This window comes from Panulirus ornatus, chromosome 4 (assembly GCF_036320965.1).
Source record: "Panulirus ornatus isolate Po-2019 chromosome 4, ASM3632096v1, whole genome shotgun sequence".
Classification (NCBI taxonomy): domain Eukaryota; kingdom Metazoa; phylum Arthropoda; class Malacostraca; order Decapoda; family Palinuridae; genus Panulirus; species Panulirus ornatus.
Genome location: NC_092227.1, coordinates 67,758,298 through 67,784,847, shown reverse-complemented (window position 1 = coordinate 67,784,847; position 26,550 = coordinate 67,758,298). Strand labels below are relative to the sequence as shown.

The window sequence follows — 26,550 nt, the reverse complement described above, 5'->3', positions numbered from 1 at the left end:
GTAAGGCATGTGTACGTGTAGGAAGAGAGGAAAGTGATTGGTTCTCAGTGAATGTAGGTTTGCGGCAGGGGTGTGTGATGTCTCCATGGTTGTTTGATTTGTTTATGGATGGGGTTGTTAGGGAGGTAAATGCAAGAGTTTTGGAAAGACGGGCAAGTATGCAGTCTGTTGGGGATGAGAGAGCTTGGGAAGTGAGTCAGTTGTTATTCGCTGATGATACAGTGCTGGTGGCTGATTCATTTGAGAAACTGCAAAAGCTGGTGACTGAGTTTGGTAAAGTATGTGAAAGAAGAAAGTTGAGTAAATGTGAATAAAGTACAGTAGGGTTGAGGGTCAAGTCAATTGGGAGGTAAGTTTGAATGGAGAAAAACTGGAGGAAGTGAAGTGTTTTAGATATCTGGGAGTGGATTCGGCAGCGGATGGAACCACAGAAGCGGAAGTGAATCATAGGGTGGGGGAGGGGGCGAAAATTCTGGGAGCCTTGAAGAATGTTTGGAAGTCGAGAACATTATCTCGGAAAGCAAAAATGGGTATGTTTGAGGGAATAGTGGTTCCAACAATGTTGAATGGTTGCGAGGCGTGGGCTATGGATAGAGTTGTAAGGAGGAGGGTGGATGTGCTGGAAATGAGATAGTTGAGGACAATATGTGGTGTGAGGTGGTTTGATCGAGTAAGTGATGTAAGGGTAAGAGAGATGTGTGGAAATAAAAAGAGCGTGGTTGAGAGAGCAGAAGAGGGTGTTTTGAAATGGTTTGGTCACATGGAGAGAATGAGTGAGGAAAGACTGACCAAGAGGATATATGTGTCAGAGGTGGAGGGGACAAGGAGAAGTGGGAGACCAAATTGGAGGTGGAAAGATGGAGTGAAAAAAATTTTGAGTGATCGGGGCCTGAACATGCAGGAGGGTGAAAGGCGTGCAAGGAATAGAGTGAATTGGAACGATGTGGTATACCGGGGTTGATGTACTGTCAATGGATTGAACCAGGGCATGTGAAGTGTCTGGGGTAAACAATGGAAAGTTCTGTGGGGCCTGGATGTGGAAAGGGAGCTGTGGTTTTGGTGCATTATTACATGACAGCTAGAGACTGAGTGTGAACGAATGGGGACTTTGTTTTGTTCCTAGCACTACCTCGCACACATGAGGGAGGAGCGGGTTGTTATTTCATGTGTGGCGGGGTGGCGATGGAAATGAATAAAGGCAGACAGTATGAATTATGTACATGTGTATATATGTATATGTCTGTGTGTGTATATATATGTATACGCTCAGATGTATAGGTATGTAAGTTTGAGTGTGTGGACGTGTATGTATATACATGTGTATGTGGGTGGGTTGGGCCATTCTTTTGTCTGTTTCCTTGTGCTACCTCGCTGATGCGGGAGACAGTGACAAAGCAAAATAAATAAATAAATATGTGTGTTGTCTTCTGCAACACACAGGGAATAGTGAGGTAGAATACTTTCTCCCCTACCCCAGGAGAAGGTGAGAAATGCTAATCTCACCTAAGGAATTGACATGAATACAATGAGAAAAGTAATGAGAGGTACTGAATACAATTTGAAATGGAGCTAAACACTGGTGATGAAAAATAAAACAGACCATTTGTAAGACAATTAGCAGTGATTAGTTTAGCTGTAAATTAGTTTAAAACTGGAATATATCATATCATACATATCTGATAATCTTAAGTTCATAATTTTTCAGCATTTTCTGATTTAACAAAGTAGCACCACAAGCAGATGAAACTGCTTCCGTTGCACACATACACTATAATGCATTAAGCACCAAAACCATAGCATCCTATCCACAGATAAGCACAAAACCATAGCATCCTATCCACAGATAAGCACAAAGACCATTCCATGGTTTCACCAGACCACTTCATATGCCCTGGTTTAGCCCAGTGATAGCACACTGCCCTCTAATCCAAACGTGCCTCTCACCCTCCCGAATTTTCAGGCCCTAGTAACTCAAAAGCCTCTTCACTCAAACCTTCCAACTCCTTTACAGTCATTTCCTTCCCCTTGCTCCCTCCATTTCTAACATCTATATCCTCTTAGCCAGCTTCTCTTGGTTCCTCCTCTACATAAGTTTAAACCACTTAAGCATAAAAGAGTCATCCCTCTCAATCATACAGTTAAACACAGGCAGTCACCATAGTATGTGGAAAATGTTGACCAAGTCACCATGTTGCACAACAGAAAGATGTTATAAAATATACAAAATGAGTATTGTATGACATTAACACTACAACTTAAGCCAAACTATTCAGGTAATTGATAACTAGGTACTGGTGCTTACCTTCAGCAGTATCATCAATAAGTAAGATTTCATGAAGTAAGTGAGCAGGTGTCCGGTCAAGAATGGAGTGTACTGTCCGCAACAAGGCCGAGTGATCTTCACGATAGAAACAAATAACAACAGATGCAGTTGGGAGATCTGTAGGATACTTGATATCCTTACATCTGCAATTGGTAACATACAAACATTCAAAAATTTTCAAAGTAGTAATAATACTTGATGTACAATATAATTATCTGGCTACCTCTACTATGATGGCCTACACATAACAGTTGTCCAAAGTTTCTTTCAAGCATTATCTTTGTTCACAATGGTTTGGGGTTACCTTCTACTAGTGATGTTGTGTCCCTCTCCTGAGGTATTCCTATACAGTGATATGCCACATATTCTCAAACTGGACACTATCCTTCAGGAATGATTATCTTTTCCAAGCCTTTTGATACTTCACATTTCTACATTGCTCCATCTCTAACAGGGAATCATAATAAAAAAAAATGAAGTGCATCAGCTGAAATCATGTATAATCAAATCCTAAATAAACATACAAAAATAGGGATGCATTCCATAGGCAAAGCTGTATCAGCCTCTTGACCCATTTCTTCAATGTCTCTGACATTTACATAATTGTATGCTACTTAAGTAAAACAAAAGTCTTTCTTGCTTTCATACTTAATCACTATTTCCTTTGTTAGGGAACACACAAAGAGAGGTTGCATTTGCTCACATCTATTCCTGAGATGTCATGTGTAATGCACTGACATCACAGCATGGATGAAACGGATCAACAATAGTGTGGGTGAAAGGAAAGATTGGAATCAAGAAGCATGCATAAGTATGTGTATATGTACCTGTGAATATGAAGGCCTTGTGAAGCAAGGATAAAATGAAGTGTTTCAGGAGTCTGATGGACAATGTAAATGATTTTGAAATGGAGAGAAAGTGGGATTGTAATGGGTGGTATGAATGCGAAGGAGGGATGTGATTAAACTGGTGAGATAGGTGATAAATGGGGAGTGCCTGGAGTAAATGTGAAAGTAAGTTATCCTGTGGATGTCTGTGTTAAGAGAGGTTTATTCCTTACATACAGCTTTTTTCAGCACAAGATGATCCATTGATATACATGGATTACAAATGGTGGAAGAAAAGAGCAAAAGGGTTTGCCTAACAATGGAGCACAGAATGAAAGGTTAAGAAAGGCTAGGCTATGCTAGATGCTAAAGTTACGAGAGGATTCTCTGGAGATTCTGGACATTTTGCAGTTCTTATGTGGGCGAGGATCAGAAAGAAGTGGAGGTATGGTGTAAGAGAGAATGGAGAGGTAAGAGTTTTGGCAAATAAGAAGATACATCTCCTAAGACAGCTCCTTGGGTAAGTTTGGTGAAATGGAAGGAGAGATAAGGGAGACAGCAGTACAGGATAGAAGAGTCATTGGATCCCTTAATAGAATAATGAAGGGGAACTTCAGTGAAGGGCGCTAATGGGGAGGTGATAACAAGTAGTGGTGATGTGAGAAGGAGATGGAGTGAGTAATTTGAAGGTTTGTTGAATGTGTTTGATGATAGAGTGGCAGATATCGGGTGTCTTGGTCGAGGTGGTGTGCAAAGTGAGAGGGCTGGGGAAAATGATTTGGTAAACAGAGAAGAGGTAGTAAAAGCTTTGCGGAAGATGAAAGCCGGCAAGGCAGCAGGTTTGGATGGTATTGCAGTGGAATTTATTAAAAAAGGGGGTACCTGTATTGTTGACTGGTTGGTAAGGTTATTCAATGTATGTATGACTCATGGTGAGGTGCCTGAGGATTGGCGGAATGCGTGCATAGTGCCATTGTACAAAGGCAAAGGGGATAAGAGTGAGTGCTCAAATTACAGAGGTATAAGTTTGTTGAGTATTCCTGGTAAATTATATGGGAGGGTATTGATTGAGAGGGTGAAGGCATGTACAGAGCATCAGAATGGGGAAGAGCAGTGTGGTTTCAGAAGTGGTAGAGGATGTGTGGATCAGCTGTTTGCTTTGACGAATGTATGTGAGAAATACTTAGAAAAGCAAATGGATTTGTATGTAGCATTTATGGATCTGGAGAAGGCATATGATAGAGTTGATAGAGATGCTCTGTGGAAGGTATTAAGAATATATGGTGTGGGTGGCAAGTTGTTAGAAGCAGTGAAAGGTTTTTATCGAGGATGTAAGGCATGTGTACGTGTAGGAAGAGAGGAAAGTGATTGGTTCTCAGTGAATGTAGGTTTGCGGCAGGGGTGTGTGATGTCCCCATGGTTGTTTAATTTGTTCATGGATGGGGTTGTTAGGGAGGTGAATGCAAGAGTTTTGGAAAGACGGGCAAGAATGAAGTCTGTTGTGGATGAGAGAGCTTGGGAAGTGAGTCAGTTGTTGTTCGCTGATGATACAGCGCTGGTGGCTGATTCATGTGAGAAACTGCAGAAGCTGGTGACTGAGTTTGGTAAAGTGTGTGAAAGAAGAAAGTTAAGAGTAAATGTGAATAAGAGCAAGGTTATTAGGTACAGTAGGGTTGAGGGTCAAGTCAATTGGGAGGTAAGTTTGAATGGAGAAAAACTGGAGGAAGTAAAGTGTTTTAGATATCTGGGAGTGGATCTGGCAGCGGATGGAACCATGGAAGTGGAAGTGAATCATAGGGTGGGGGAGGGGGCGAAAATCCTGGGAGCCTTGAAGAATGTGTGGAAGTCGAGAACATTATCTCGGAAAGCAAAAATGGGTATGTTTGAAGGAATAGTGGTTCCAACAATGTTGTATGGTTGCGAGGCGTGGGCTATGGATAGAGTTGTGCGCAGGAGGATGGATGTGCTGGAAATGAGATGTTTGAGGACAATGTGTGGTGTGAGGTGGTTTGATCGAGTAAGTGACGTAAGGGTAAGAGAGATGTGTGGAAATAAAAAGAGCGTGGTTGAGAGAGCAGAAGAGGGTGTTTTGAAATGGTTTGGGCACATGGAGAGAATGAGTGAGGAAAGATTGACCAAGAGGATATATGTGTCAGAGGTGGAGGGAACGATGAGAAGTAGGAGACCAAATTGGAGGTGGAAAGATGGAGTGAAAAAGATTTTGAGTGATCGGGGCCTGAACATGCAGGAGGGTGAAAGGCAGGCAAGGAATAGAGTGAATTGGATCGATGTGGTATACCGGGGTTGACGTGCTGTCAGTGGATTGAATCAGGGCATGTGAAGCGTCTGGGGTAAACCATGGAAAGCTCTGTGGGGCCTGAATGTGGAAAGGGAGTTGTGGTTTCGGGCATTATTGCATGACAGCTAGAGACTGAGTGTGAACGAATGAGGCCTTTGTTGTCTTTTCCTAGCGCTACCCCGCACACATGAGGGGGGAGGGGGATGGTATTCCATGTGTGGTGAGGTGGCAATGGGAATGAATAAAGGCAGACAGTGTGAACTGTGTGCATGGGTATATATGTATGTGTCTGTGTGTGTATATATATGTGTACATTGAGATGTATAGGTATGTATATTTGCGTGTGTGGACGTGTGTGTATATACATGTGTATGGGGGTGGGTTGGGCCATTTCTTTCGTCTGTTTCCTTGTGCTACCTCGCAAACACGGGAGACAGCAACAAAGCAAAATAAAAAATAAAAAAATAATAAGAAGTTTAAGTATGAAAGTGAAGAGAAGATCAAGGGACAGCATAGTCCTCTTAACCTTGAACTATGCAGTCAAAACATGGACATGGAATGAGTCACAGAGGTTAAGAATCCAGGATGTGGAAAAGAGCTATTTGTGAGGAACATGTGGTGTGACTAAATGAAATTAAGAAAGAAATGAGGAGGTGTATGAGAGATATGGTATAGCAGGTAATAAATTGTGGAGTGGTAGAGTGAGTGAAATGTAATACTTTGAGGTGGTTAGGGCATGTGGAAAGAATGCAAGATGGGAACTTTACAAGAAGAGCATATGATATGAAAATTAAAGGAGTTGGTGTGAGAGGATAATTAGCTGTGCCATGGGGAAATAAGAGTGGACCAGAAGTGGAGGAAAAGTTGTAGAAGAATGCCACTTCAGAAACAACATTATTCTTCCTCAACTTGATAATCTGTATATGTCTTTACCTTCTCAAAAAACACTTAACAAACTTATACATCTGTAATTTGAACATTCACCTTTTCCCCCCTAGACTATATTTAGCGTCCACAAAAAACATTGTCCTTCCTCATACAATTTCAATGGCAACACTCGACTCAGGTTTATTGTGGGTACAAGCATATGACACTCTCAGGGTTAAATCAACATACGTCTGGTTGCTGGGATTAATGTTCCTAATGGTGTAAGAACTTGCAACCCATTACCTGTGCTTCAAGACTGTTGGCTCTTACCTTTTTCAAGGAGGAGAAACCCCCAATACTTGCCTGGAAGCAAGAAAATCTGGGTACACATGAGATTTCTAAGTGCACTGGGCACTCAGAATACACAATCAATTGACTGCTTCCTGCAACACCTCTTCAGTGCCTCACCTCATTAACATCAAGACCCTGTGGACCTAAAATACTACAGGAATCTTACCAATTCCATGCCCAGACATCTGTAAGTGATAATCAAGATGAAAGGAGAGAGAACAACATAATAACATGTATCACCTTTGAAACTGTTTGGGGAGGCAAACAAGGAGTTTGTGGACACTGTACAATTGCACTATACATGCATAGACAAAGCAACTATCTTTGGTTCCTGTTTCTCCACTAACTCCACCTTGGACGACCAATATTCCTTCACCCCCTGATGCTCCTCTTCCTAATCCTATGCCATTTCTCATAATCTCTTTTCAGACTGTCAGAAAAGAGCTTTTTTTCTCTGCACACAAGCAAGGGTTATGGTCCAGATGGCATCCATCCCTGTGTACTGAAAGAGTTTGCCTCTGAACTTGCACCTGTGCTTGTTTGTCTGTTACATTTGTTTAAAAACCCAAACTTTTCCTTTTCCTTGAAAGCATGCACTGATACATCCCATCCCTAAAAAAGGTGACAGTTCCGACCTCTCTATAGCTATCGTCCTACTACTTTGATATCTACGAATTTCAAAGTCTTTGAATCCATTCTCAACTCTCATATCCTTAAACACCTTGAAAATCATGGTCTTCTCTCTGATTACCAGTATGGCATCCATGCGGCAAGATCCACTGGTGACATTCTTTCCTATCTTACTTCTACAAATAAGAAATTACATACATGAACACACACAACAAAAAGACATGTGACAATTATATATGGTAAAATTCTATTATGAGAAATTCTATGCAATGAGAGCACACACAATAATAACATACCTCTTATTCCTAGTGTCTGGGATTGGGCGATGGTATGAGAGACGAGAAGATATGAGTGTGTTGAAAGCATGAAGACGGTAACCCTTCTCTTTTTCCTGAAAAATATTTCATATAAAATCAATTCTAACAGCTACCAACTGTTACATCTCTCCCTTAAAAACAAATAAGAATATTAACTATCTCTATTATTTGTCTTATATTCTACTTCTGAGTACACTACTCTCATATCCATTCATAAAGATTACTTTTCATTACTTCACATATCAATGATCTAATTAATAAATTCCTAGGCATTTGGACTGTTTTGCTAATAATGTATACTGGCGAATCCCTCAGAAACATAGACCACTTCCTGCAAAACTTCTGTGTTGACAATTCACAATGAAGTTGCTGCCTATCACCAAATAAAAATTGAGTGACAAGAAGAGCATACACAGCAAGTCAGGTAAAACTTGCTGCCTATCACCAAATAAAAATTGTGTGACAAGATCATACACAGCAAGTCAGGTAAAACTGGTAAAAAACAAAAATCAAAGTATCATAACTTTCAAGTGGGCACAGTTCAAGTTCCTGAAATAATATGACTGAATCAATCAGAGAAGAATGAAGGCCAAACAGAGGTATAGAGGTGAGATCTCTGGAACATAATGGGATCACTGTTTAGAAAGAAGTCGGGAGTGTAGTTTATCTTTAAAAGGCGATATTTGGCTCAGTTAACACCAATCCACATTGATTTTTTAGCAACTCACTCTTTTCCTGCCAATCATCCATTTGTATGTCCTCATCTGCTCTTAATGGATCAATTGAACATGTGCTGTTTGATTCTGGTCTTGCATGTGAATGAAAGTATAATTTCTTTTCAATCTCACTGATGGCTTCTCTTCTTTTTCATGAATCCTGACTTTTCCGAATTAATAGTCTACATCCACCATCCACTTTGATATTTTCTTTGCTGGGCAAGCTATGGCTTTCTCAGAACATCTGCAACTTCCTCTTGCATACTATATAAGGAGTTTCTTTCTCATTCTACTCTAAGAACCTTTGTACTTTTCTCATAAGTCTATGCATGTTGCATGTTTGGAAAGCATCTGTGGTTATAAACGTAACACACTCCTCTAGCATTCAATATTCAAAGACTTCCCACTGGATTGCAAACATCTAACTAAATACTTCTTTACATTTTTTGTTTCCAATTAAAAGAGAAATTATTATATTCAACTTCATGATGGCATATGTTCTGTCACAAGCATTCAGCATCCATGACTGTTTGTACTTCTATTAAGCTGTGATTCGAGTACAGCATATCTAAGATGATGTCACAAAATTAGTCTACTTTATCTATGAAGAGATGATCTAGCCTATTGTTTTACTGGTTAGTTCTGCTATTGGCAGACTAAGAGAAAACTTGTCACACACTCTATATTTCTTACTTTTTCTATAGTCTTGTGGTATTATATCTAGTGGCTTAAATACTGATGCACTGACCAGGTCACAGTTTTTTATCTTGATAACAAACACTAAAAATTACATACAAGAAATTCTGGGGCTCTGATGTTTCAAGAGAATCCTTAAAACACAATCAAACTCCTCAACATGTTGTTCTCTCATTGCATCAGCAAAAGTGTAATTTGGGACCCATATCTCACTGTTCATTTGATCTTTAACATTTACATAGCATGCATGGTCCAAAAGTCTCATTATAGAGAGAGCAAAAAATTAGAAATAATTTTCCCTTTTTCCTGAAAGAATTATGGATCATCATTTGAAAGTGACAACAATTTCGAAGAAAATATATATCATTATCTATTTGCTGGCCTTGTAACACACTCCTCTAGCATTTAATATTCAAAGACTTTCCACCTGATTACAAACATCTCACTAAATACTTCTTTACATTTTTTGTTTCCAATTAAAAGAGAAATTATTATATTCAACTTCATGATGGCATATGTTCTGTCACAAGCATTCAACATCCATGACTGTTTGTACTTCTCTTAAGCTGTGATTCGAGTACAGCGTATCTGAGATGACGTCACAAAATTAGTCTACTTTATCTATGAAGAGATGATCTAGCCTATTGTTTTACTGGTTAGTTCTGCTATTGGCAGACTAAGAGAAAACTTGTCACACTCTATACTTCTTACTTTTTCTATAAATTCTTGTGGTATGACATCTAATGGCTTAAATACTGATGCAATGACTAGGTCATAGTTTTTTATCTTGATAACAAACACTAAAAATTACATACAAGAAATTCTGGGGCTCTGATGTTTCAAGAGAATCCTTAACACAATAACTCCTCAACATGTTGTTCTTCTCTTATTGCATCAGCAAAAGTGTAATTTGGGACCCAAATCTCACTGTTCATTTGATCTTTAACACTTACATAGTATGCATGGTCCAAAAGTCTCATTATGGAGAGAGCAAAAAATTAGAAATAATTTTCCCTTTTTCCTTAAGGAATAATGGATCATCATTTGAAAGTGACAACAATTTCAAAGAGAATACATATCATTGTCTATTTGCTGGCCTTGTAACACACTCCTCTAGCATTTAATATTCAAAGACTTTCCACATGACTGCAAACGTCTCACTAAATACTTCTTTACATTTTTTGTTACCAATTAAAAGAGCAATTATTATATTCAACTTCATGATGGCATATGTTCTGTCACAAGCAGTCAGCATCCATGACTGTTTGTACTTCTATTAAGTTGTAATTGGAGTACAGCATATCTGAGATGATGTCACAAAATTAGTCTACTTTATCTATGAAGAGATGATCTAGCCTATTGTTTTACTGGTTAGTTCTGCTATTGGCAGACTAAGAGAAAACTTGTCACACACTCTATATTTTTTACTTTTCTATAAATTCTTGTTGTATTACATCTAGTGGCTTAAATAATGATGCAATGACTAGGTCATAGTTTTTTATCTTGATAACAAATACTAAAAATTACACACAAGAAATTCTCTTATTGCATTAGGAAAAGTGTAATTTGGGACCCAAATCTCACTGTTCATTTGATCTTTAACACTTACACAGTATGCATGGTCCAAAAGTCTCATTATGGAGAGAGCAAAAAAAGTAGAAATAATTTTCTCTTTTTCCTTAAGGAATAATGGATCATCATTTAAAAGTGACAACAATTTCAAAGGAAATAAATATCATTATCTATTTGCTGGCCTTGTCCTGAGCTAAGTGACCACCTGGTGGGGGCATAAATGAAGATTCTGACAGGTCCAGTTAACAGACGACGTGGAAATGGCATTTCTATCTAATAAGCTTGTTTTCTTATTATGCTCTTTTTTCATAAAGGACAATGAAGGTGATTAAAAACACAAACCTTTAATGCTTCCCATGTTAGCAAGGTAGCATCAGAAACACATGAAGAAAAGGCATCATTCATTCTCTAGCTGTCAAGGGTAATGCTATGAAACCACATCCCCAACCACAACCAAGAACTGCAGTTCATTTCTGTGGTTTCCCCTGGTTATTTCATATGCCCTGGTTCAGTCTACTGACAGCACATCAACCCCTGCATACCAAATCACTCCAATTCACTCTATCCCATGCACACCTTTCATCCTCCTGTCCACCTTTCACCCTCCTCCACTTTCAGGCCCTGAGCACTCAAAATCTTTTTCACTGCATCCTTCCATCTCCTATTTGGTCTCCCCATTCTCCCTCTTCCCTCCAATTAACACACTTATCCAGTCAAACTCTCCTCAATCATTCTTTCTTCAAGTCCAAAACATTTCAGCACATCCTTTTCAGCTCTTTCAGCTACACCTCTTTCTTATTACTTACTTACTAGACAGACAAACTTACTAAATCAATCCTCCTCACACCACATATTGTTTTCAAACATTCATTTCCAACACATCCTCCCTCCTCTTTACATTCTCATCCATAGCCTATGCCTAACATCCATACAGCACTGTTGGCATTACTATACCTTCAAACATACCCACTTTAACCCTCCCAGATAGCAATATCTCATCTCAAACACTTCTCAAAGCTCCTAAAACTTTCTCTCCATCAACCACCCGATGACACATCTCTGCTTCCATGATTCCACTTGTTGTCTCCTTCATTCCCAGGTATCTAAAACATTCCACTTCCTTCAAGTTTTATCTATTCAACCTCACATCCCACTTAACCTCACTCTCTGCAAAACTAAATTTTGCAAGGTTATTCCCTAGCTTTTATTTTACTCTTGTCTTCCTCCTTTTAAACACTCTCCCAAACTCAGACACCAACTTTTGCTGTTCCTACCTCGAATCCACCACCAGTATTAAGTCATTAAAAATCAACAACTGACTCACTTCCCAGGCTCCCTCATCCCCTATACTTTGCATACCTGCCCTTCTCTCCAAGACCATTGCACTAAATTCCCTCACCACCCTATCCATGAACAAATTACACAGCCATGGTGACATTACACATCTCTGCCACAGACCCAACTTCACCTGGAACCAATCACTCTCTTCTCTACCAACTCAAACACTTTTCTGATAAAAACACCTAACTGATTGTAACTGTTTTCCTCCCACACTATTATTTGTAACACCTTCCACGAAGCATCTCTATCAATCCTACCTGGAACCACTTACTCTCCTCTCCACCAACTCAAACACTTAATAAAAACTAACTGCCTTTAACAGCTTTGCCCCCACACTATTTATTTGTAACATAATCTCTAACAACCGTATCATATACTTTCTTCAGATTCATATATGCCATATACATATTGTTCTGTTTCTCTATGTGTTTCTTACACACATTCTTCAATTCAAAGATCTGTTCCACACATCCTCTACTACTCGTGAAACCACATTATTCCTTCCCAATCGGAGACTCTATGCATTAGCCACCACCTTCTCAATCACCATTCTCACAGACAACTTACCAAGTACCCTAAAAAAAACTCATACCTCTGGAATTTGAACACTCACCTTTGTCCCCCTCTCCTTTTATACAGTGGCATTATCAATGCATTCCACCATCGTCAGGCACCTTATCATGATCCATACATACACTGAAAATCCTGAATGACCAATCAACAAAACAGTCATCCATTTTCTTTAAGAAATTCAACTGCAATACCATCCACTCCAACCACTTTGCCACATTTCATCTTATTCAAGGCTTTCAACACCTCTCTCTTCACTAAACCACTTGCCAAGACTCTCTCACTTCGCCTATCTCCCCAACCCAAACACCCTCCACCTGCTATCCTATCATCAAACACATTCAACCATCCTTCAAAATAATCACTCCATCTTCTCTTCACCTCATAATTGCCTTTTACCATTTGCCCTTTTGCCCACTTCATCAATGTTTCTCTGTTCTCTTGTTTAACTCTCACTGTTAACCTCCTAAAACATTTTTCTATTCTACCTGAAATTTGATGATACTCTCCCAACCTAACATCATTTGCCCTCTTTTTCAAACCCTGCATCTTCCTCTTGACTTCTTGCCACTTTCTCTTGTACATCTCCCAATCATTTTCACTTCTTCCCTACAAGTTCAGCCCGTACACCTCTCTTTACTCTTTCCTTTACAATTTCATTAAGCCACTCCACCACTCACTACCCTTTCTCACCTGCCCACCTTCCACTTGCAACACACTTCTCTCACACATGCCAGCACTGCTTTTCTCAATACCTTCATTTCCTCACCCACTCCCCTAGCCTCATTTACTCTCACATTTTACCATAATACACTCAATTTCCCCAGGTATTTCTTCACACTTGTCTCTCTTCCAAGGTTACTTTCACCAACCTCTTCTCACTTATATATTTTTCTCTTTGCCAAAAACCTCAGGGTATCTTTACTTTTGCCTCCAGCAGGTAATGATCAGAAATCCCATCATCTGTTCCTCTTAGCACATTCACATCTAAGAGCCTCTTTTGTAAACCTATCAATCACTACATAATCCAGTAATGACCGCTTACTATCTCTCTACTTACCCACGTATAATCATGTCTGTCTCTCTTTTCGAACCAGGTACTTCCAATCACTAGTCCTTTTTCAGTGCACAACTCCACATGCTGTTCACCATTTCCATTCACCTTACTGAATACCTTCCATTTATACCTTCAACTGCCACATTACTTACTACTGCATTTAACTCATCCATCACTACAATTTGATTTCTTGCATCAAAAGTGCTGACACACTCACTAAGCTGATCCCAAAACATTAACTCACTTCCTAGGAACCCTCATCCCCTGCATACTTACCCCTCTCCAGGACTCTTGCACTTACCTCCCTCACCAACCCATCCATAAACAAATTTAAAAGCCATGATGATGTCAAACATACCTGCCACAGATCAACCACCACTTGAAACCATTCACTCTCCTCCCTTCCTACTCATACACACATCTTACACTCAACCTTATGCACCTAAAGTTAAGCATTTATTGTTTACAAAAAAAAATATACAATATCTATAGGGTTGGCTAATCCCAAACAAATACAGCGTATCTGCAGTGGAGGTACATGGTAGGAGCCACAAATGCATAGAGTCCCTGGGATAATGAAACCTCCAGATAGTTCCTATGACTAATCCTTTGTTTGGGTTGCCATGTATGACCAGTCAAGATAACAAGCTGAACTGAGCCTGTGGCAAGATAATGCAAGCCTTGATAGAAGACAATAGCACCCTACCATACTTCAATCAAAAACAATAGCAATGAAAGGGTTCTAAAAGTCTTAAAGACTTTAATATTCTATTTCTAGAAGCACTAATGCATTACTTATACTATACAAATAAGCACTCACTGCAACATTTCCTAAGATTAATTCCCATAGCCACAAGTACATAGTCTCACTTTTAACCATGTTTAACTCATCATCCCATCATCAGCAGTAATGATACAAGTTCAAATTTTTTCAATACATTCAGACAAGTACAACATACTTGCTCATTCTTTTCAAGTGTTAGTTATGCCTAACCATGTAGGGGTAAGCCCTACCAGTATTGTTTCACATGTATTTAGCTAAAATTAAATTTCATTGGCCTGTACCAATTACATATGATACATATCTATTTCTCTTAGGGTTGTGTCCACAGGGTTGCAGGTAAATATTTTCATATTCTAAGTGATACATAATCTTTAAATATCAAACTTTCAAAAAACTAAGTTGATAATGTGATTACTGTATTCATGACTCATCAAATACCCAATTGGAATGGTGATATGGAAACTTTTCTGAAAGATCAGTGATAGAAAGGGGAACACTGCGAGGTAAATCCAAATCTTCTTTCCTAGACCAGTGATAGAAAGGGGAACACTGCGAGGTAAATCCAAATTGTCTTATCTCAGGAAAAACAATAAAAACAATGTAAATATTTTCCACAGAACCCCAGCTAGTAACATGACTTTCTTAATACGGTGAACTTTTATCTTCATAAGAAAACAAGAAATCACCTACTCCCTGCAAAAGAAAGTTTAGCATAAGTAAGAAACTATCTCTAACCTCTTGGTCTTCACGTGTCTTCACCAAACCAAGCTCTGCTAACACAGCCTGGTAGATGGGAACTTCTGCTTTATCCTTTGTTTTCATACTGTCCTTATTTTCTCCTGCTTTCTTAATTTCACTTTTGCGAAAATTATCGCTGTTTTCATATTTCCTCTTGCTGGCTTCAAATGCATTTTTCTTTTTATTGATTTTCTTATAATAATCATGATCCAATCTATTTTTTGATGGCTGTTTGATGAGCTTTTCTTTAACAGGCCTCAACTCAGAGCGTCCCTCTATTTCCCTTATTTCACTAGGTCTTTCAAGTGGTTTAAAAGCTGCACTATATGGCCCTTGAGGACCATGAGGTATAACTTTATGATGAAACTGAGGAAAGGCAGCTGATTCCTGCAAAAACAAATCCAAACTAATTACTATATATACAAACCAGATAGTATCTAACAACAATTTATATGTCAGTGATTAACTACAAGATTCAACATGGATGAGTTCCCATAAGAAATATTATCTCATAAGAAGGTCTAGCATAAAGTGGCAAACTTATTATTTTTCATTCTACATCACTGTTTCCCATGTAAGTAAGGTAGTAACAGAAAAAATAAAGAAAGGTCACATTTACTCACATCTACTCTCTGATTAACAAGTCTAATGCCCCCAAAACTGAGCCCCCAACCAAAGCCAAGCCCTACAGACCATTCCATAATACTCCCTGACTTCATTAGCTTTGGTTCAACCTACTGACAAAATATCACCCCCTGTACACATCACTACTCGAGTTTGCTCTATCTTGTGCAAACCTTACACCCTCTTGAAAACTTATGCCTCTTTCACTCCATCCTCCCTCCATTCTGATACATATATTGTTTTTGTCTCAATTCACTTACCCTCTCCATATGACCATACAATCTTATATCAAAATGGTTGGCTCTCTCAATCATATTCCCCTTACTATCATATATCTCTTCCCCTATTGTTCCTTACATGATCAACCCTCCCCTATCCACCTCTTGTCCTCTGGCATTTCCTTTCCAGGCCATCCACCTTCACTTCTTTTGCAATCACGATACAACATTCAAACCCATACATGAGAAGACTACTGCACCATCAAAACACCCATCTTTTCCTTCCAAACATACATCAATGCACTTGATCTTTGCCCCACCCTTCACTTGAGCTCCCATAGCTCCATCTGCTGCCATGTCCAATCCCAGGTATCTAAAACACTCCACTTCCTTCAGGTACTCCCCATTCAAACTCACACTTAAACCAACCTGTCTTGCTCTCCTGCTAAACCTCATTACCTTATTTCTACTCTCACTAAAATTCAACTTACTCATTTTACACACAATCCCAAACACAGACATCAGCTTTTGTGGTTTCTCTCATAAGTCTGCCACCAGAACTATATCATCAGCAAACAGCAACTGACTCACCTCCTAAGCCCAACAAACCCTAACATACTGTAGACTTGCCCCACTCTATATGACCCTTGGATTTAACCATTTCATTCATAAACAGATTAAACAGCCATAATGATATCTCACATCCTTGATCCAGATCTACCATCACTTTGAACCATTCAACCTTCTCCCTTCCTAATCGCACACATGCCCTCCTTTCCAGATAAAAACTCCTCACTGCCTCTCATAGCTTTTCTTCCAAGCAAAATATCCATAATACCTTCAATAAAGCAACTTTATTACCCCTATCATACCCTTTCTCGAGGTCAATAACTACCACATACTAATCTGTCTCTTTCTCCAAGAATTTCTGACACAAAAATCCTCAAAACAAACACCTGGTCCAGATATCTTCTACCACTTACCAATCTGATGTTTAGTGCATACCATTATCCTCTTAATCAACACTATTATACAGCTTACCAAGAATACTCAACAGATTTATAACTATGTAACTAATGCAATCACTTTTATTCCCTTGCCTTTATATAAAAGTACCACATAGGCCTTCTGCCAGTCCTCAGGCTAATCAATCAAAAACAGTCTTCCCCTTTCTTGAGAAATTCAATGCACTCCAACCACTTTGTACAACTTTCATGACCTCTCTTTTCACCTATCCATTCACCAAGACTCTTTTGTTCTGCATACCATCTTGTAACAAACACCCCACATCCACCATCCTATCCTCTGACATATTCAACAGCCCTTCTTTACCTGCTAACTCTTGTGCATCAGCTCCCCTCACTAATGTTCCTATCTTTTGTCTGTTCTCCTCATACTCTTTGCCTTTCAAAACACTCATTCTCCCTGACATCTGACAAAACTCTCCCACCCTATCTCTCACTTACCTTCTTTTTCAGCCCAAGACCCTTCTAACTTGACCTCTTGCTTCTTTTTATTGTACACCTCCCAATTAGTTACACTAATTTCTTGAAGGTAGCAACCATATACCTCCCATTTCTCTTTCACAAGCAACTTGACTTTGTCATCCTGCTACTCACTACTCTTTCTCATATGCCTTCCTCCAACATGCCATGCACTTCACCTGCACATATAAGCAGTTTCCCTAAATACCTTCCACTTTACACCCAATCCCCTTCTTCTATTTTCTCTATCCTTATGCCATTCTTCACTCAATCTCTCTTGGAATCTCTGCACAAAAGCCTCTCTTCCAAGCTCATGCACTTTCACCACCACCTTCCCCACACACATGCAATTTCCACTTTTCTTAAAACCATTACAAAGTTTCATACCCATTTACATCAAAAATAATAAAACAAACCACCAGCTGCCCTTCTCAGCACATTCACATATCACAGTCTCTCCTTTACATGACTGTCAATTTATACAAGCCCTAATAATGCTCAATGATTCCCAACCCCAATCAACCATCTATATTTACAAATGCACCCTTCTGAAAACCAAATATTCTCTATCACACATCTTTTATGGTACACAGCTCAACAAGTTTGCATGTTCAGGAACTATATTTTTTTTTTCTATTATACTTTGTCGCTGTCTCCCGCGTTTGCGAGGTAGTGCAAGGAAACAGACGAAAGAAATGGCCCAACCCCCCCCATACACATGTATATACATACGTCCACACACGCAAATATACATACCTACACAGCTTTCCATGGTTTACCCCAGACGCTTCACATGCCTTGCTTCAATCCACTGACAGCACGTCAACCCCGGTATACCACATCGCTCCAATTCACTCTATTCCTTGCCCTCCTTTCACCCTCCTGCATGTTCAGGCCCCGATCACACAAAATCTTTTTCACTCCATCTAAACTAAACTAAAAATCTTTTCACTCCATCCTTCCATCTCCAATTTGGTCTCCCCATTCTCCTTGTTCTTTCTACTTCTACCACAATATATCCTCTTTGTCAATCTTTCATCACTCATTCTCTTAAAAAAGGAAACAAAGAAAACATATCTACTTATGATCTACATTTTACATGCTTTTAGTAAAATTGCTGAATAAATACAATGCATTTTAGTGAAAATCACTTTTCACATATTCTAGATGATTTTTTACCTGAATTTAAGGACAGAAAATTTGCAGACATCTTGAATTCTACAACAAAATTTCCTAATATTTCTAGTTCTTCAGGAAAATATGCAAACATTTTAAACTTGACCCCAATTTATGGTTTATCATGCATTATTCATACTTCTGGATTAGTTCTGCACTCTCATTAAAGTAGCTAGGCAAATACTATGCATCTGACTGAAAATAACTGTCTTGACACCATTTTAGAAGAATATATTTTTAACTATGTACTTGAATTTCCCAGGAATTCAGAAGCAAGGTATGAAAACCTCATGGTATTCTCATGAGGACGAAGCAAGAAAAAAATTCAAAAGAATAATTTTGTTTTGATGGAGATATCACAATCTTAGAAAATGTTCCTATAATTCTGTGATGCACTCAGATCTGGAGCAAAAATACTTCACCAAAATAAGTTTAGACTTATCTGTATTTACTTATCGGCACAATTCATATTACAGAACAGGAATTTTAGAGCATTTCATTAGTTTTTAGTAACTTTACTCCAAAACTGGGTATCAGTAACCAGAAAGGCCACGTATAAGGAATTTCTCTACGCTAATAGTGTGTTCACCAGAATGCAGTAGCCAGTTCCAGTTAAATTCCAGCTTTCAGGTCATCAGCTGGATATGGACTGTGCATCAACAGCTTTTTTTAAAGACCTGTTTTGATAAAACCTTCAAAGTAACATGCATTTCACTTACATATTTATAGAGTAATTTGGCTTGCTATCTAATCATTTTTCATGATTTAAGCTGGGGTAAAGGAAAATATTTGATAAATCAATTTTCTTTTCCACCAATACGCTGGAAATATAGTTTACTCTTTAAGATTTTTCGCAAAATTCTCTAAGCACATTGCATTTACACTTTTGTTGAATATTTCAGGCTTGATGATTTATCCTTCTTACTTGTTAAAAGATAATGGATAATGATATTCAGACAAATTTGTAATCCTTTTTAAAAATTGCAATAATCAAGCTGTATGTGATTTCAAGGTTTCTTATGTCATATCTGCAAACTTCAAGGTAAAGGTGAGTTAAAAAATAATATAAAGAAGTACCAAAATAGAATTTCATTCCTCAGTAGATAACTGGTTATTTTGAGGTAATACCCATGAAATTAAAATATACAGCAAGAGAGTTGTTGTAACTCTCTTTCATATATAAGTCAGCTAATTTAACAAAATGATTTTGACAATTATTACCAATTACAATTCACATACAAACCTCTAAAAGAGAGAAATATAAGTATATGATAACAGCCCAAGTGATGGATGCCACTATCATACCAAAGACAAAAGATCTTGTTCGTAGAGATAATCCCATCATAGATAATCCCCCAATCTGAAAAACAAAAATATGTAGGTGAGAACAAAATACATCAGTAGCAGAAACATGTATAATAATGATTAACAATGCATTCATATCTTTAGAACTTTCGGAAAAACTGGCAACAAAAACTGCCAACTAGAAAAGACCTTTGTATAGGAAAAAATAAACACCACAAACTAAAACATTCAAATATCGTCAATAAAACAAGTTAAACTCCTTGATAACATACCTTAAATCCTTGCAGAGAATCATAAATGAAGGTTTTGAAAATTGAAAAACCTTTTCTCTCCATGGCAATGTCCCAAAGTGAGTAATTCTCTAGGCCATTTCTTGGAATATTTTGCGCATCTGGTGAGGAAGCGCTGGCCTTCTTCACCCTTCACTAACTACTCAACCATGGTTGCAGAGGTTCACTTGTTTTGATTCTACCTTGGGCCAATCAAACACTACCACAGAGATGTTACTGACCCACTCAGTTCATCCAACAGTAGCTCAGAATTCGCAGATCATGCTTTTTTTTTTTTTTTTTTTTTTTGCTTTGTCGCTGTCTCCCGCGTTTGCGAGGTAGCGCAAGGAAACAGACGAAAGAAATGGCCCAACCCACCCCCATACACATGTATATACATACATCCACACACGCAAATATACATACCTACACAGCTTTCCATGGTTTACCCCAGTCGCTTCACATGCCTTGATTCAATCCACTGCCAGCACGTCAACCCCGGTATACCACATCGCTCCAATTCACTCTATTCCTTGCCCTCCTTTCACCCTCCTGCATGTTCAGGCCCCGATCACACAAAATCTTTTTCACTCCATCTTTCCACCTCCAATTTGGTCTCCCTCTTCTCCTCGTTCCCTCCACCTCCGACACATGTATTCTCTTGGTCAATCTTTCCTCACTCATTCTCTCCATATGCCCAAACCATTTCAAAACACCCTCTTCTGCTCTCTCAACCACGCTCTTTTTATTTCCACACATCTCTCTTACCCTTACGTTACTTACTCGATCAAACCACCTCACACCACACATTGTCCTCAAACATCTCATTTCCAGCACATCCATCCTCCTGCGCACATCTCTATCCATAGCCCACGCCTCGCAACCATACAACATTGTTGGAACCACTATTCCTTCAAACATACCCATTTTTGCTTTCCGAGAGAATGTTCTCGACTTCCACACATTCTTCAAGGCTCCCAGAATTTTCGCCCCCTCCCCACCCTATGATCCACTTCCGCTTCCATGGTTCCATCCGCTGCCAGATCCACTCCCAGATATCTAAAACACTTCACTTCCTCCAGTTTTTCTCCATTCAAACTCACCTCCCAATTGACTTGACCCTCAACCCTACTGTACCTAATAACCTTGCTCTTATTCACATTTACTCTTAACTTTCTTCTTTCACACACTTTACCAAACTCAGTCACCAGCTTCTGCAGTTTCTCACATGAATCAGCCACCAGCGCTGTATCATCAGCGAACAACAACTGACTCACTTCCCAAGCTCTCTCATCCCCAACAGACTTCATACTTGCCCCTCTTTCCAAAACTCTTGCATTCACCTCCCTAACAACCCCATCCATAAACAAATTAAACAACCATGGAGACATCACACACCCCTGCCGCAAACCTACATTCACTGAGAACCAATCACTTTCCTCTCTTCCTACACGTACACATGCCTTACATCCTCGATAAAAACCTTTCACTGCTTCTAACAACTTGCCTCCCACACCATATATTCTTAATACCTTCCACAGAGCATCTCTATCAACTCTATCATATGCCTTCTCCAGATCCATAAATGCTACATACAAATCCATTTGCTTTTCTAAGTATTTCTCACATACATTCTTCAAAGCAAACACCTGATCCACACATCCTCTACCACTTCTGAAACCACACTGCTCTTCCCCAATCTGATGCTCTGTACATGCCTTCACTCTCTCAATCAATATCCTCCCATATAATTTACCCTCGCAGATCATGCATGTTAACACAAAAGAGGTAACAATTGGTACAGATTAAGTTTTTATTTTACAGGAGCATTGGGGTGGAGAAAGTCAGAAAACCAGGAAAAATATACTCATGGGATACTGCCTGGACAGTAAAGTGTTCAGTTTTAAAAACCTACAATTTCCTCTTTAGTCAGTCCAACAAGTATGAAAGCATACCCACATAAAGGATTTCTTTATTTCATTCACAGTTGTTAACAGTTTCTGGAATGAGTGAGGTAGCACCACGAATAGATGAAGAAAAGGCCTCATTCACTCACATATATGTTCTGTCATGTGTCATACACCAAGCCCCACAGAACTTTCTGGAGTCCCCCCCCCCACCTGCTTCATATTTCCCAGTTTAGTCCACTGACAGCAGTTCGGCCCCTGTAAGCTATACCACTCTGATTCACTATCCAACAGATGTCCTTCACCCTCCTGCATGTTCAGACACTGAGCACTCAGTCTCCCACTCCATCTTTCCATCTACAACTTGTCCCCTCCACTTCAGAAATATACATTCTCTATGTCAACCTCCCTTAACTCACTTTCTCCATACGTCTGAACCATTCCAGCAATTCTCTCTTCAGCTCTCTCAACCATACTTTTTTCAAATCACATCTCTCTCTTACCCTATTATTATTTACTTGACCAACCCTTTTCACACCACATAATGCTCTCAAACATTTCATCACCAACACATCCACCTCCTCTGTACACACTCATCTATAGCCAACGCCATGCATTCATACAAAATCACATCTCTCTCTTACCCTATCATTATTTACTTGACCAACCCTTTTGACACCACATAATACTCTCAAACATTTCATCACCAACACATCCACCTCCTCTGTACACACTAATCATTCATACAACATCACTGGGACTGCTATACTATTAAACATACCCACTTTAGCCCTCCCAGATAGCAATCTCTCCTTCCACACATTCCTCAATGCTCCCAGAACATTTGTCCCCCTCACCCATTCTCTGCTTCCATGGTTCCATTCACTACCCCATCAACTTCCAGGTATTTTCAAGACCTCACTTCCTCCAATTCTGTCTCTTTGCATCACTAAACATAATAACCTTGCTCTCAGTCAAAACTACTCTCAACTTCCTCCTTTTACATACTCTCTCAAATTCGAACCCTAAACTTTTGCAGTTTTTCACTATAATGTGTCACCAGTGCAGAGTCATCAACAAACAACAACTGACTCACTTCCCAGGACCCATCACCCACAAACTGCATACCTGTCCCTCTCTCCAAGACCTTTACAATTACTTTCCTCACCATCCTGCGCATAAACATATTAAAGAGCCATTTGTGACATTGAACAACTCTGCTGCAGACCGACCTTCACCTAGAACCATTCACCCTCCTCTATATCTACTCATGCACATGCCTTGCTCTCTTAGTAATTACTCATGACTGCCTCTAAAAGTTTTCCTCCTACAGCACACATTCATAACACCTTCCACAAAGCATCTTTATCAACCCCATCACATGCTTTTTCCAGTCCTTAAATGTCATATGCAAATCCTTCTGTTTATGTATTTCTCACAAACATTCTTCTACACAAAGACCTGTTCCACACATCCTTTACCATTCCTCACTCATTCTCTCCATATGTCCAAACCATTTCAGCTCACCCTTTTCAACTCTATCAACCACACACTTTTATTACTGCACCACTCTTACCCTTTAATTACTTCCTCAATCAAATCACCTCACACCACACATTGTCCTCAAACATTTCATTTCTAACACCTCCACCCTCCTCCACACATGCCTTACATTCATATAACACTGTTGGGACTATTATACCTTCAAATCTATCTATCTATATCTCTGATGCCCTTTTCCTTCAAGACTCCAGTCAAGAAGGTGGCCCAGACAAGAGAGTTTCCATTCATTCCTGTCCTGACATGCCTCACTCATATACATCATTCCATGTACTCTTCCACCATTTCTCTCCCTCCAGTACTCTTCCACTCTATTTCCTCATGTCGCAGGTCATCTTACTCTCTCATCAACCCCTTTAACAATTCTGTCATACACCCTCCTTGTAAACTCTGTCTTGAATTCTTTCCACTTACCCATACCACCTCCAAGTATTACATTTCACCTACTTTACCACTCCGCAATCCATTCCTTTTGCTTTCACTGCCATACCAAATCTCTCATAACCCCTACCCCCTCATTTCTTTCTTCTTTCCATCTAGTCATACTACATGCTCCTCTCAAATAGCTCATTTTCACAGCCTAGATTCTTGACATGTGTGACTCATTCCATGTTCATGTTTTGGCTGCATAAATCAGGGTCGGGAGGACTATGCTGTCCCTTAATCCTTTTTACACTTCGATACTTACACCTCTACCCTTCATTATTTTATTACGGCACCCAATAATTCTTATACCCTGTACTGCTATCTCCCTCATCTCTCCTTCCATATCACCAAACTTGCCCAAGAGAGCTCTTAAATACTTAAATTCTCTCACCTCTTCCTGTCTCTCTCCTTCCATATCTATAGCACACTTAAGTATACTTTCTTCTCTCACTCTGTAGGGGTTCGCAAAATCTACACTTTCACTCTGCTTCCTTTTAAACCCCATCAGTTTATATTTACTCCTATTACCTTCAACTGCCTACACTTACGCACATCATAAAACACATTTACAGCTTCTGTGACTCCTGTTCACTCTCTGCAAACAACACAGTATCATCCACAAACAGGATTATCACATGCTACCAGACCTCAACACCAAACTCCACCTCTGCACCCCATTTCCCTAGTTAGGCTTTCATATCTATTATCATGCCATTCATATATATGTTAACAAGCAACAGTAACATACACTGCCCTGCCTCGCACCCACATGTATACCAAAAGTTTTCCTCAACTCTCCATCCACTCTTACACATGCATTTGTTCCTTTATGAAAGGCTTTCACACCATACAAGAGTTTTCCTCCTACCCCATATGTCCTCAACACATCCCATAAAGCATTCCATTCGACTCTGTTAAACGCTTTCTCCAGATCCCAAAAAGCTGCAGACAGCTTCTTACTTTTTGCTCGACAATTTTCCATGATCATTCTCACAGCAGAAATCTGATCTACAAATCCCATACCTTTCCTAAAACCCCCTTGCTCCTCACCTCATCTATTCTCCATTTAGTCACTTCCATCATTCTATCAATCAACACTCTTGCTTCCTGATATGCTTAACAGACTTATTCCCCTATTATTACTACATACATCTTTAGCACCTTTTACTTTGAATAAAAGGAACAATAATGGCATTCATTTAATCCTCAGGTTTCTGTGCTAAATAACATATCAAATTCATTCATATCATTATACTTTCTCCTCCATACTTCAACATTTATGATAAGCCATCCTCCATATCCATGCATGTAACAACTGCTGCCTCACCTTCTCTGATATTGATCAGTTTTCAAAATGATTTTTCCATCTTCCTTTTATTTCCTCCCTTTGATTCAACAACTCCCTTTCCTTATGTCTTACATTCACATTTCCACTCTTATATCCACCTCTTTCCTTTTTCAACTTTTACCTCCTTCCAGTACAATTTCTTATTTCTACTAAAATTCTAATTCAACTTTCCTTCAAAAATTTCATCTCCCCTTTCTTTGTGCTCCTCTATCAGCTTCTTAACATTACAATTACACATATTATATTCTTCCCTTCTCTTTCGCTGAACTTCCCTTGGTATATTCCTTTTGAGCAATCTACCATGTGCCTTTTTCTTTGCTTCCACAGAATTTCTAATCCCATCTGTCAACCACACATTTTCTTTTATTCTTATATCTCACAACCTACTATCCAACCACTAATTTGACAACCTTTAACAGTCTCTCTCTAAACATTTTAAACATCTCATTCACATATGACTGCATCCCTAGATTTACTGCACTTTCACAAACTTTACGTCATCCTTCTTCTATACTCCTCCCTGGCATTCTTTCTGATTCATTTTCTCACTTGCCAACCCTGTTACACCTTCATTCTTCCTTTCACCATACCTCCACTTCTCCCTGACCCTCACCTCCAAAAGATCTGCAACAGAGTTTCCAAAGAATCCTTTACAAACTCTAGCATCCAGCACAACCTTCTCCTCCTTTCACCCACTGTCACATAATCAAACCCTTATGTTCTCTTCCACTGTTTCACATACATTTGTGGATCATCTTGTGTTAAAAAGAAGTGTTTGTAAGGAATAAATTCCTCTCAGCACAGACATCCACAAGATAACTTCCGTTCTCATTTAGTCCAGACACTCCCCATTTACTAACTACCTCACCAAATTCATCTTACCTTCACATTCATATCACCCATTACAACTATCTTTATCTCCTTCTCAAAACTATTTATACAGTCATTCAAGTTTCTCCAGAAATGCTTCATTTCATCCTTACCCTGCACAGTCTTAATATTCACAGATGCATATACAAATACCCATGCATACTTCACAATGCCAGTCTTTCCTTTCACCCACACTATTCTTAATCCATTCCATCTATACTCTGTAACACACTCCCACACTCATAGTGATAACACAATTGCATATCCTCCTTTCC

At 39.1% G+C, this 26,550-nt stretch overlaps 1 protein-coding gene across 1 annotated transcript in view; it reads right to left on the bottom strand.

The window, feature by feature from the left end:
- Positions 1–26,550, bottom strand: part of Pgant35A (polypeptide N-acetylgalactosaminyltransferase 35A) — a 101,328-nt gene that overhangs the window by 60,977 nt on the left and 13,801 nt on the right. The window contains exons 3-6 of the mRNA XM_071691782.1: positions 19,834–19,950; positions 15,086–15,475; positions 7,594–7,688; positions 2,303–2,466 (exon numbers count right to left, since the gene is read on the bottom strand). Of these exons, the coding sequence (XP_071547883.1) occupies positions 2,303–2,466; positions 7,594–7,688; positions 15,086–15,475; positions 19,834–19,950 (766 nt within the window). The remainder of the gene's footprint in view (positions 1–2,302; positions 2,467–7,593; positions 7,689–15,085; positions 15,476–19,833; positions 19,951–26,550) is intronic.